General features: G+C 32.4%; 1 protein-coding gene and 1 long non-coding RNA gene across 2 annotated transcripts; one reads left to right on the top strand and one right to left on the bottom strand.

Annotated features, from left to right (window-relative positions):
• Nucleotides 1-445: 445 nt before the first annotated feature.
• On the bottom strand, nt 446-2,730 carry LOC132744397 (uncharacterized). The gene is made up of 3 exons (XR_009627692.1): nt 2,564-2,730; nt 1,181-1,324; nt 446-544 (listed from the first exon to the last, which is right to left on the bottom strand). It is a non-coding gene; the product is annotated as an uncharacterized LOC132744397 (long non-coding RNA).
• A 6,182-nt stretch (nt 2,731-8,912) lies between these two features.
• LOC132744396 (snake venom 5'-nucleotidase-like) lies at nt 8,913-11,485 on the top strand (the record flags this gene model as incomplete). The annotated part of the gene is given in 3 exon segments (XM_060733111.1): nt 8,913-9,431; nt 9,879-10,092; nt 11,300-11,485. Coding segments are annotated over 3 exon segments (766 nt in total), but the record flags the coding sequence as incomplete, so codon positions are not given.
• Between the last annotated feature and the right edge of the window lie 595 nt (nt 11,486-12,080).

Below are 12,080 nucleotides of genomic sequence, written 5' to 3'. Positions count from 1 at the left end.
TTTAAAAACGTACGATGACATACATGTGAAAATTGATTATAAAAATCGTTTTTTTTCTTAAGCATTATAAGTCCATGCTTGTTGAGTTTCAAGTTTACTCAAATATTCGAGAAAAAAGGAGAATGACCGGCTATCGGACATTTTTCTTGGAGAATTGAACGAAATTGCGATCGCTTTCTTTCACGCTCCATGGAAGATACATGTATAATTTCCTTACTTTGGAAAATATATTTCTTAAGAAATGAAGTTGACGTTTTTCTAGATAATGAACAGATAAATATGGGATAAGGTAATTCAAAGCTTACACATGTTCTTCCTTTCCTCGGTTAATCAGGTATTCATACATGTAATTACCGTAAATAAAATATCTTCCACATGACATAATACGGCCGAGAGATATTCGAAAATCTGGAACATAAAATAGTCAGAAAGACAAAGTAATGACTAATGGATATATTCGTTTATTTTACATTTCTTGTCACAAATTAATTTACAGTCGCAGTTTATCTGTTCTTTCTATATGTATTGTATCGTGCCAGGAGTCCTGAAATAAGTAAAAGAGACCCATAAGTTTTTATTACAATCTTTATAAACACAACTTAAATTAAACCAGTGATATCAACCAGTATTCAGAGCTAAATTTCGTTCTGAAATTTTGTTTTAAAAGATTTGACCTGTATATAATTTACTAAAAACATACACATGGACAGACAAAAAGAAATCCGGTGGAATTGATTTCAAGTATAGAGACAAAGCTTTGTTTGTTTTTGGTTGTTGTTAGTAACAAACACAAATATGAATTTACAATGCAATGATTTTAACAATTTTTTAACATTATTTTTTAAAAATAATGATAATGATAACAATAATTATAATACAACAACAGCAGCAACGACACACCGAAAACTCTATAAATAAACCTTAAATTGAATAATATAAGTAAATTTTATAACTGTTCTAATAAAATAAAGAATTGTATCTGTATACAGTTTATTTTAAGTGGACATACAATGGTACAAGAATTTAAACAATATAAGCTGTAATTTAGTATCGATAAAAGTTTTTTTTAAATAACTATTCTAATAAAATAAAAAAATAAATACACGTATCTGAATATGTTTACAGTGGAGATGCAATGATACAAAAAAATTAAAACGGTATAAGCTGTAAGTGTCGTCACCTTATTTTTGTCTTTCTTGGCTCTTACAACAATATATTGTCCCATCTTCGCAATCAGCTGTTTTATGTTCATCTGGCATGAAGTCATATCCATTGGTACACTCCTCCTCTGGCATGCAGCCACAAGACAGGTCTCTTTTTACACCTTATTTTAAATGGAGAAATAAAAACTTTATTAAAGGGATATTCAGGCAAATTAATGACAAAAATATAAAAAAAAATCTTATGCACTCAAATCACACTAAAATGACATTTGTAAAAGTCCCAGCATGAATTTCTGTATATATTTATGTATTTTGGGTTTGAAGCGTAAATATATCTATATATGGTGAACGAAATTTAGACGCCGACAGAATCACGAAGTAATTTTAAAACTAGTCATGTGACTTGAACAAACCCTGGAAGCTACAATAACAGATATTGTGGATATTGTATGATTGAAACAAACCTAAATCATTCACTTGACATGTTCTTTAACGTTTCAATAGTTCACTGTGACAACTATATATATTGTGAATTCTTTACGCTCAAAGCTGGCCCACGTGGGTCAAGTTAGGAAACCACCATTTTATTCTTTATAAGGAGAAAAGTTTTGTTCCTGTGACTTCGTAGTGTATTCATTTTGAGGACATTTACAGATTAATGAATGAAAAATTCAAAATGAAGAAAGGAAAATTTTGCCTGTGTATATATATACTGTATGGATGTGTTCATTCGTACGTTAAAAAACAACACATTTTTTATTTTACATTTTATTTACAAAACTTTAGCACAAAATGGACAGAGGCAGAAGCTTTGGCGATGTTTAAGGACTTCAACAATTCAAGTATCTCGTGCTATCAGAAATATGAGTGGCACGTGTTATTAAACATGTGATTTCACAGAAATAAGTAAGGGTTATTTTTTCCATATTTTAACCCTTTTTTTTGGTAATTTACGTGGAATATAAGTGTTGTAATACTTTCTTGGTTCACTTTGCAATATGTCATTTTTAAATACATTTTCATTTTTTTTCATGGAAATAAGCCTTCTTTAAAGAAGAAAAAGAACAGACGAAAATGTTTGTTAAAATCGAGTGTTTAAGATAAGTGCACATGTATATATCTAGACAGCCGTTTCATATGATTGACAAGACTGCACTATTACAGACAGCAAATGCGCTGTAAAAACATTTTTTGAATGTATTTATTTGTGTTTGGTTTTACGGAGCACTAACATAGTTTAGTCATATGGCGCAGGAAAAAGGAAAGATGATTTTGGCTAACCTTAGGAGCAACGCCATGGTCAAAACCACGTCACCTGCTAGAGCTATGAGATATATATATTATACTAATAATCTTGCTGGTACAAAACGGACAATTATTACAATAGAAACGCAACTTACCTAATGCCGCATCAAAATGTGCAATCAGGCAAAGTCCAAGGATTAAAAAAGTCAATTTATATCCCATTGTTAAATCTGTAAAACACACATAAATGCTATGAAACTTGCAAGAGAAATAAAATGTAATTGCATAGGACAGTAAATCACTCTAGACTTGATTTGCAACATCTTGAACGTGTAATTGTTATCAGGGAAGAGGCCCGGCTTTCGAAATAATAAGTCGAGAGATATGAAACATTTCGGAACACCTCGCCTATTTCAGATGATATTCCTAACCCGAAGATTGCCGAAAAAAGCCGATCGAAAAGTTGCAAGTGTTATAGGCCAGGAATAAAAATATACGAAAATGTCTTATGTTTTCCGCCCGTAATGTGATAAACTGAGCCTCAAATATTATCATCAATCTGTTAGACCAATTATTTTCATGTTATATCTTTCGTGAAAATCAATGCTTTTAATCAAGGCGATGAGAAAAAAACATAGATATATATATTGTCACCTGTTACAATTTATGAATATACGAACTTTGTTAAACTTATTAACTTAAAAGGTTTGTGATGAATATATATTAAGTTCTTTTTTATTTGAGAAGAACAAAATCGATACAACAATTTCACAAACATTTTATGTGTAGTTGTTTGAATCTTAGTAAGAAGGCACACAAGGACGTTATCCTCTAACTTGTGCGGTTAAAAATCTTGGCACCGAGAGAATTATTTACTTAAGAGGAACTTTTCTAGAATAAAAACAATTGATTTCCTGTCTGGTATATTTGCCTCTCTTTGAGGTAAAAAACTTTTCAATAAGAAAAATTTTAACTGCATAGAATGTTAAAAGTTATAAGGCACGAGAAAAGTCAAAATTTATTCATGACAACTTTCATTTCCATTGGGGGCATTTTCAATTTCATCATGTATATAAACGTGTAATAATTATAACGTTCCGGTCATCTAAAATATAAATGCTAAAATAAATAAAAAAAAAAACCCTCAACTTTTTGATTGATCTATTTTTTGTCAAAACTGATTTGATCCATTGCATGTTTGACATTTTTCAAAATTTCTAAGCGCTTCCGTGTCCCTGGCAATAAGCCTCTCATAATTGTAGATGCTTTCTGTTTCTGTTTGTTTTGTTTTGTTTTCAAAATGAACAACCTGAGTTTAATTGTAACTTATGATGTAAATCATTTTGCATGCAGGTGAAATATTATATCCGGTTTCATTATTAATGGTACAATAAATAACCAAGTTCATTGGCATCACCCGGTGCAGTCGGTGTGCAATTTATTAAAAAAAAAAAAAAAGGTAATAATCATAATTTTTACCCTTATGTTGTTTATGCAACGATGCATTTTAAAACTTTGAAATGTATGACTCCCATAATGATAGTTTTCATAATTTATTTTATCTTAACATTAAGCTGATACCGGAATTACGCCTTTAACGTTTTTTTCCAATGTAATATTATTTTTAGTGTATGCTACTGAATTTTAAAGATGGAACTATTTTTCATATTCGGAAGCTGAAAGGAAATTCTTCGGTTTGTTATGATAAGTTCCGACCGACTGCTGAAAAACCCCTACAATAATGTTACTAACATTATTACAACAATCTACTAAATCATTATCTGCCTGCACAATAATTTATATACAACCTTTGTTTAACAAACAAACAAAAAATGAAAAAATAAATAAAACAAATGCATCATAAGAATTTATTGAGAAGTCGATAATTGAAGAGCAGAATCCGATCAGCTATTCATTCAATTTATTTTCACCAGATTAACTTTTCAATTTATCATCGCTGGAATATCTATTCAAGTAGTATATAAGTAACACGTGGGAATACATTTTGCATAATTGGTATATCTTAATTGCAATGAGTATTTTTTTCCTTTCCAAACGATGCACATAACTTTTCTGAACTTTGCGCAATAACCCGTCTGTCCTTTAGGTGATCTAATCAATTTATAACATGGGATTTGTCTATTATATACCATGGAATAAAAAAGGATATCAATACACTTAATAAATGGGATGGTAATAATATTAGAATTATATGTCAGCCCAGGGCCAAAAATCGAGATCTTTTACACACTGACTAGTTTTACAATTCTGTTATTGAAATTTGAAACTATTGACATTGGTAATGTTTGTTATTCTGATAGATAATTTGACTGAGAATGTTGTTGATATATTAGCTAATTGACAAAACTCTTTGATACATGTGATAATGATACATGAAACTAGAGACAACAAATGGAAATTAATTTGTTTATTAATATGAATTTTAATACGTTTATGGCTTGCTTATTTTTTAAACAGTTTTTTTTTTCAGTTACATTTCGGGTTTGATTTGCAACTAAGATTGTTAGTTATTGAATCTACATAATTTTAACTTCATCAAACATCACTTAATTCAAGGTAGCTCTAGTTCATGTGCAGGCTATTCTTTTAAAGAGTCAATTTATTTTTTCACCCTCTCCCATTCCGCCACGTATATTTACTTGATGATGGAAGAATTTAAAAAAGAAGAACTTACTCATACATTAAAACAGTAACGACAAATTTTTAGAGAAAAACAGACGAACGAGACTTTTTATTTAACATCATGTTACAAAGTTAACATACGTGTTTACTACAGCACCAAAATTTCTACAGACCACCTACCACGAATGTAGGTTCTCATGAACTGCTTAAAACCAGCAATTTAAAGAAAGAATAATTTTTATGTACGGCATTTAACGAATTAAGGTGATTAAAGTTTAGATTAAGTCAATATAAGGTTATGAGGGTTCAAATCACAAAAATTTCGCGGGATGTTTATTTTTTTTCCCAATGAAGTATGTCGACTATTTCTGGTAAAGCTTAATCAATGAAATGTATTTTAGCTATGTTGATTACACGAATACTCCAGAGCCGTAGTACACGAATATCTGACTGTCGAGTAGTGGAATATATCATGTTTGGACTGTTTTGGGAGAAGATTTTGCTTATTATTTTCCATCAGTGTTTTCAACGGTTTTCGGTGAAAAAACTCGAAATTTATAAGGTTACAAAACGAAAATGGAATTCCAATTTTAGAATTCATGGTATTTGGTTTTTTTTATTCAAGCTACATACGTTATTACTTTCCGGGTGGGGTGCGAGGTAGCCCGGCTCGTTTAGGGATGTGAGGAGGCCTGGTTCAAATCCTAGTCGAGGGCCAGACAGTTTTTTAGTGTCTGTTTTAGGAAGTAGCACGCATATGCGGATAAGTGTGCGCTGTTCATTAAAAATACACAGAACTCTAGGCATGCAAAATTCATATGTTATCAATCTCAAAACTGTTATAGAAAGAAAATCTAAACGCCAGTGCTGCGTAAGATGAATTAGTAGTATATAATAACTTATTACCAGGAAGGATCAGAAAAATACCACAGAGCATGCAGCCCTTTGATTTAAGTTCTTACTATACACATATAGTTAAAAACAATGACACCCTTGGGGCGGGGCAAGTTTGGACCCCAGGGCTTTTATTTGTAAACACGCACTAGAAGATGTTTCATGCTTAATATCTAAACTCCAGCTATTTGGGATTTTTCAAAGAGATTTAAGTTTTTGCTATACACATATTAGAAAATCAAAATGACAACCCGGGGCGGGGCCAGTTTTGACCCAGGGGCTTTTATTTTGAACAAACTTTGTAGACACTCACTAGAATGTTTCATGCTTAATATCTTAACTCCAGCTATTTGGGTTTTTTTCAAAAAAAGATTTTTAGTTTTTAGCTATACACATATAAGGAAAGTCTATGGACCTCCCGGGGCGGGGCCAATTTTGATCCCAGGGCTTTTATTTGAAACAATCTTGGTATAACAACACATTAGAACAATGTTTCATGCTAAATATCTTAGCTCTGTTTCTTTGCCGTTCTTTAAAAAATATTTTTTAAAGTTTTTTACTATACATGCTTATAGGGCAAATCAATGACCCCCTGGGCGGGGCGCAATTTATGACCCCAGGGTTTTATTTGAACAAACTTGTAGACACACATTAGAACATGTTTCATGCTAAAATATCTAAGCTCTAGCTCTTTGGGTTTTTAAAAGAAGGTTTTTTTTAAGTTTTTAACTAGTAATGCAATAGGGAAAATCAAAGACACCTGGGTCGGGGCAATTTTGACCCCAGGGTTTGATTGTGGAACAAACTTGGTAGACACTCATTAGAGATGTTTCATGCTTAATATCTAAACTCTAGCTATCCTGTTTTTTTAAAGGGTTTTTTAAAAGATTTTTTTTTAAAAGTTTTTGCTATACACAAATAAAGAAAATCAATGACCCCCTTGGACGGGGCCAATTTTGACCCCATGGGTTTTATTTGAAAAAACTTGGTAGACACACATTAGAACATGTTTCATGCTAAATATCTTAGCTCTAGCTTTTTGAGTTCTTTAAAAGAAGATTTTTTAAGTTTTTACCATATGCATTTAGGGAAAATCAATGACCCTCGGGGCGGGGCCAATTTTTGACCCTAGGGGCTTTTATTTGAAACAAACTTGCGTAGACACTCAATTAGAAGATGTTTCCATGACTTAATATCTAAACTCAGCTATTTGGGTTTTTTCAAAGAAGATTTTTTAAGTTTTTGCTATATACACATATAAGGAAAATCAATGACCACCCGGCGGGGGCCAATTTTCTGACCCAGGGCTTTTATTTGAACAAACTTTGTAGACACTACTAGAAGATGTTTTCATGCTTTAATTCTAAACTCCAGCTTTTGGGGATTTTGTTCAAAAGAAAATTTTTAAGTTTTTGCTATACACATATAAGGAAAATCTATGACCCTGGGTGGGGCCAATTTTGACCCCAAGCTTTTATTTGAAACAAACTTGGTAGAACACCATTAGAACATGTTTCATGCGTAAATATCTTAGCCTCTAGCTCTTTGAGTTCTTTAAAAGAAAATTTAAGTTTTTACTATTGCGATATGAGGGAAAAATCAATGACCCCCTGGGAGGGGCGCCAATTTTGACCCCAGGGCTTTGATTTGAACAAACTTGGTAGACACTCATTAGAAGATGTTTCATACCAAATATCTAAGCTCTAGCTATTAGGGTTTTTAAAAGAAGATTTTTTTAGGGTTTTCCTATTGTTTGCCATGGCAACCAGAGTTTTTATTGGATTTTTTTTAACAAGTTTGAAAGGGGTCCACCTAAGGATCATTTCTGTAAAGTTTGGTTGCAATTGGCCATGTGGTTTAGGAGGAGATGTTGTTTGAAAAGTTTGACGCCATTTTTTGAAGGACGTACGACGCACGGACCCACGACGGACACAGAGCGATGACAAAAGCTCACCATTGAGCACTTTGTGCATCAGGTGAGCTAAAAAAACAATAAGAATTATTAGAAGCTTGCAATACAGTAATATCGACAATTACAGTGATTGCCAGTAAAATGGGCTTTTAATCACAATAATCGTATACATGGATTAGGATAGGCTCGCTATAAAATGATACAGTAATTTCGTTTCTACACAATGAATATCGACTGTAATTACCTGTTTTCCAATTTGTAAAGTATTGAACAATTATTTGCTTAAAGTGATATAAAAGTTTCAATGACTAGGAAAACATGTACGATTAAACCAACGGAAAAAATACAGACAGGAAATAAAAACTCAAATATTGGAAAAAAATCAATCAATCAGTCAGTAAATCAATCAATCAGTCATTCAATCAATCAACAAATCAATCAGTCAATGAGATAAGTAAATTATTTATACAGACGGGAAAAAATGGAAAAATTCATCAACAAATCAATCAGTCAATCAATCAATCAACAAATCAGTCAATCAATCAACAAATCAGTCAATCAATCAATGAAAAATAAATTGCAACGGTGCGACTTGATATATAACATAACACTAAAGACGAAGGTACACAAGAAAAAGAAATACGAGTCTGTCTGTTAAAATTGGCAAAACTTTCTGAGTTCCTAACATAAAAAAATATGTATCTTCACTTATTAAATTACGTCGCCACGCTACGTGAATTTATTGCGAAGATCGAAATATTTGATACTCGCGTAAATAGAGTTAATAATCTCATTGTCGTTGTGATAAGTTTTCATTACAAAAATAACGAAAATAGGAAAGCTAAAGGAATAGAGGGTTAGGCAAATTTTTTTGTGATTTAACATATTCTAGAGAATACTGCGGATGATTTGTAACATACATTTTAATAGGACATCGGTGACAAAAAATATCACCCATATACATTCAAGGCAGCTGCAAATTTATAAATTTTGATCTTTTTACACTTGTAAAGCTTCAGACTTCGAAGTTAAAAAAAAACATGTCCAGGCCTTAAAGTTTAAGTAATTCATCACCTTGAGATCTGTCGTGTTAAGAATACAAATAAACTAATTTAAAATTTGTTTACGTTATTGTCACAGTCGACTGAACAGATGCGAGGGAGGTGAAAACAACGCGATTAATTTATAAGATCTCTCTTTAGTTGAAAATGTACGTTAAACATCCTCGATTTTGTTATTTTTTACACAATATGTTTTGGAGTATGTGCATTTTATTTTCGTCACTACACGTGATAGATGGATTTGAATTGACTGTGTTACACACAAATGACGTTCATGCTAGATTTGAACAGTTTAACAAATACGGATCTGATTGTTCTGAAAACGATGCGAGAGATGGGAAATGTTTTGGTGGCATCTCAAGGAGGTCTACGAAAATTCGTGAAATACGTGCAAGTCATGACAACGTGTTGCTTCTTGATGCCGGTGACCAGTTTATGGGAACAACTTGGTTTAATGTTTATTCCGGAATGGCTACATCATTTTTCATGTATGAATTGGAATATGATGCAATGGTTTGTTAATGTGAATATACTACTTTTATATTACATATGAACATTTTTTTATAATTCGCCGGTCATGCAAACCAAAATGTCACCGGTGCCTCAAAGGGTAAAAGAATGGACAATATTTTATAATATGATAAACAGGAACATATTCGACTATTCGCTGAAAAGGAACAGCTATTGTATATTCACCTGGCTTTGGTGTCGCCGTCACATTTTGCTTAACTTTTTGCGTTGGTATCCTTAAAACTACTGAAGAGAATATAGGCTGGAATTTCACACACTTGTTTTCTGTTATTATCTAGCATGATGGGCAAAAGTCCTAAAAGTATGAGTTACCTTTCTACAGAGTATGTTCTTTTCTATGATAAAGTTTGAGTGCGCTTTCTGACGAACAGTTCTTGTTTTTTATTATCATTATTCCAATAAGTATGTTATTAATCTTTACATTAACAGTGTCTTGGGAATCATGAATTTGATCTCGGGGTTGGACCGCTCGTAACGTTTTTAGACAACGTCACGTTCCCTGTATTAAGCGTCAACACTGATATAACCAACGAGTCTCGTCTAGATGGGAAGTTTTTAAAGTCTGTTGAAAAGTCAGTTGGTGGGGAAACAATTGGAATTATAGGATACACCACACCTGAAACACCACAAATTTCTAAACCAGGTTAGTTTATCGAATCTTTATAATTTGGTAAAAGTTCCTTACATATCCAATGAATGACAAATGTTTGTAAAAGACACGATTGACACAAACCTTTATATTCCGTGAACAAAGGCAGGATTTTCATGCGACAATCCGATTATCGGACACAATTTCAGATCACTTTTACTTTGCGAGGTATTCCAAATTAACATCTGCATTGATAGTCCGTTGCATGTACTAAACAGAACGGACCTTGCAGCGTTTACAACGCAATCGGCTCATCGGATGGCTTAAGTGAAAACTTTATATAATAAAATTCATTTCTAAAAAAAAAGATATTGAACTGGTCAAAATCAACCCAATTATCTATGAAGAAAATAAACATTTTTTTTCAAATGTTGAAAGAATATATTTTATTGTTTATAGTGTCTGTTAAAACTTTGTTAAAAGTTGTGTTGTAATAAGCATTTCATCCCATTGACATGTAAAATAGTTCAGTGCGTTTTTATTGCCCCTGCCCACTTAAAGGAATGGGCATGTAAATGTGTCCTGTCTGTCCCGCTGTTACCCTGTCCGCGTCCAGATTTGAGGACATCTTTATTTTTCTATATACATGGTAGATCTCTTGCCCTTTTGCTCCACTACTTTCAAAAAAAAAGAAAAAAAGAGTTAAGTACAAAATTTAAGAAATCCACGAGAAGTAGTTTATTTTGCATGAAATACTTGTTTTTGTTACGGGTTGATATTTTTCTTATACACTTTTCCAAGAAATCCGATGCGTAAAGCGTTTGATATTTAACAAATCGTCGTTCAATTCTTCGGGGGAAAAGTTCTCCCAGGTTTAATATAATTTACTTTTTGTGACAGCTTAGATCATTTGAAGCTTTAAACAATCCTGCATGGAACTACATTTTTGTTTTTCGAAAAAATAAACTTAAATGAGTGACAAAACAAAAACACAAACAATACTTTACAATTAGCCGTTTAATCGGCCTTCCGCTCTATCTCGGAAATGCCGTTCGCTCGTTTTTCCGTACACCACTCATGTGAAGTGGAGTAACAGTTTGCCGGGCGTGAAAATGACAAGAAAATATGTTAAGACAGAAGAATCTCTTTGACTTCTTTTCGTTTCTTTAACAAAACATCGCTGAAGCATAATATGAAATATGTACCGTGCCAGCTAATCATTTGATAGAAACGTGTACTGTATTATTATTCTATTTTGTAGGACCAACTGTCAGATTTAATGATATTCTTAGAACGGTACGTGACGAAGTGCACGCGCTTGAAGCAAAGGGAATAAACAAGATAATTGCTTTAGGACATGCTGGTTTTGACATGGACAAACAGGTGGCGGGTATAGACGGCATTGACCTTGTGATCGGAGGTCATACCAACACATTTTTATACAATGGTATGATTTACTTTGTATATTATTTCATTTTCTTTGATTCAGAAATGAACTGCTGAAGTCATATAGTTCTAAATTTTAAGTAAAAATAATGTTCGTTTTGAACATTAATTTAGCTAAAATGAAGCTAAGAAATATAAATTGAACTTACTTCTCTTCAATATATTTCTTTTCTATAAATTCACAACTCTAATGAAATTAGAATTTTCTGTTCACAACTTCCTACGTAGAAATTAGAACTGTCTGACCTCATCTCTAATCATAGAAATTAGAATTCCAAACATAAAAGTTACGACGGGATGATCACAAGTCGAACCATTGTAATAAAACAATCTTTTCACATCAGACACCATAAAAGATTGAAAAGGCTGTCTCATAAACACAAAGAAAGTACAATTGATATTCAGATAATATTTATTACAAATATAGACACGCACATGAAGAATAAAAAAATACTATCAAGATTCCAGTAGTTAATGAATCAAGTTGAAAATGTGTCAGATTTAAATCGTATACATACACATGCACAATGCGTCAACTAAAGTGCAGGCATTAGTTACACGCCTATTGGTTAGTTAATTTTTTCTGGAGTTTATTA

Source organism: Ruditapes philippinarum, unplaced genomic scaffold (genome assembly GCF_026571515.1).
Source record: "Ruditapes philippinarum isolate M1 unplaced genomic scaffold, ASM2657151v2 ctg5731_1_1_1_1, whole genome shotgun sequence".
Lineage (NCBI taxonomy): Eukaryota > Metazoa > Mollusca > Bivalvia > Venerida > Veneridae > Ruditapes > Ruditapes philippinarum.
Note: the sequence above shows the minus strand (reverse complement) of the source record. Positions and strands in the feature narration are given on the sequence as shown.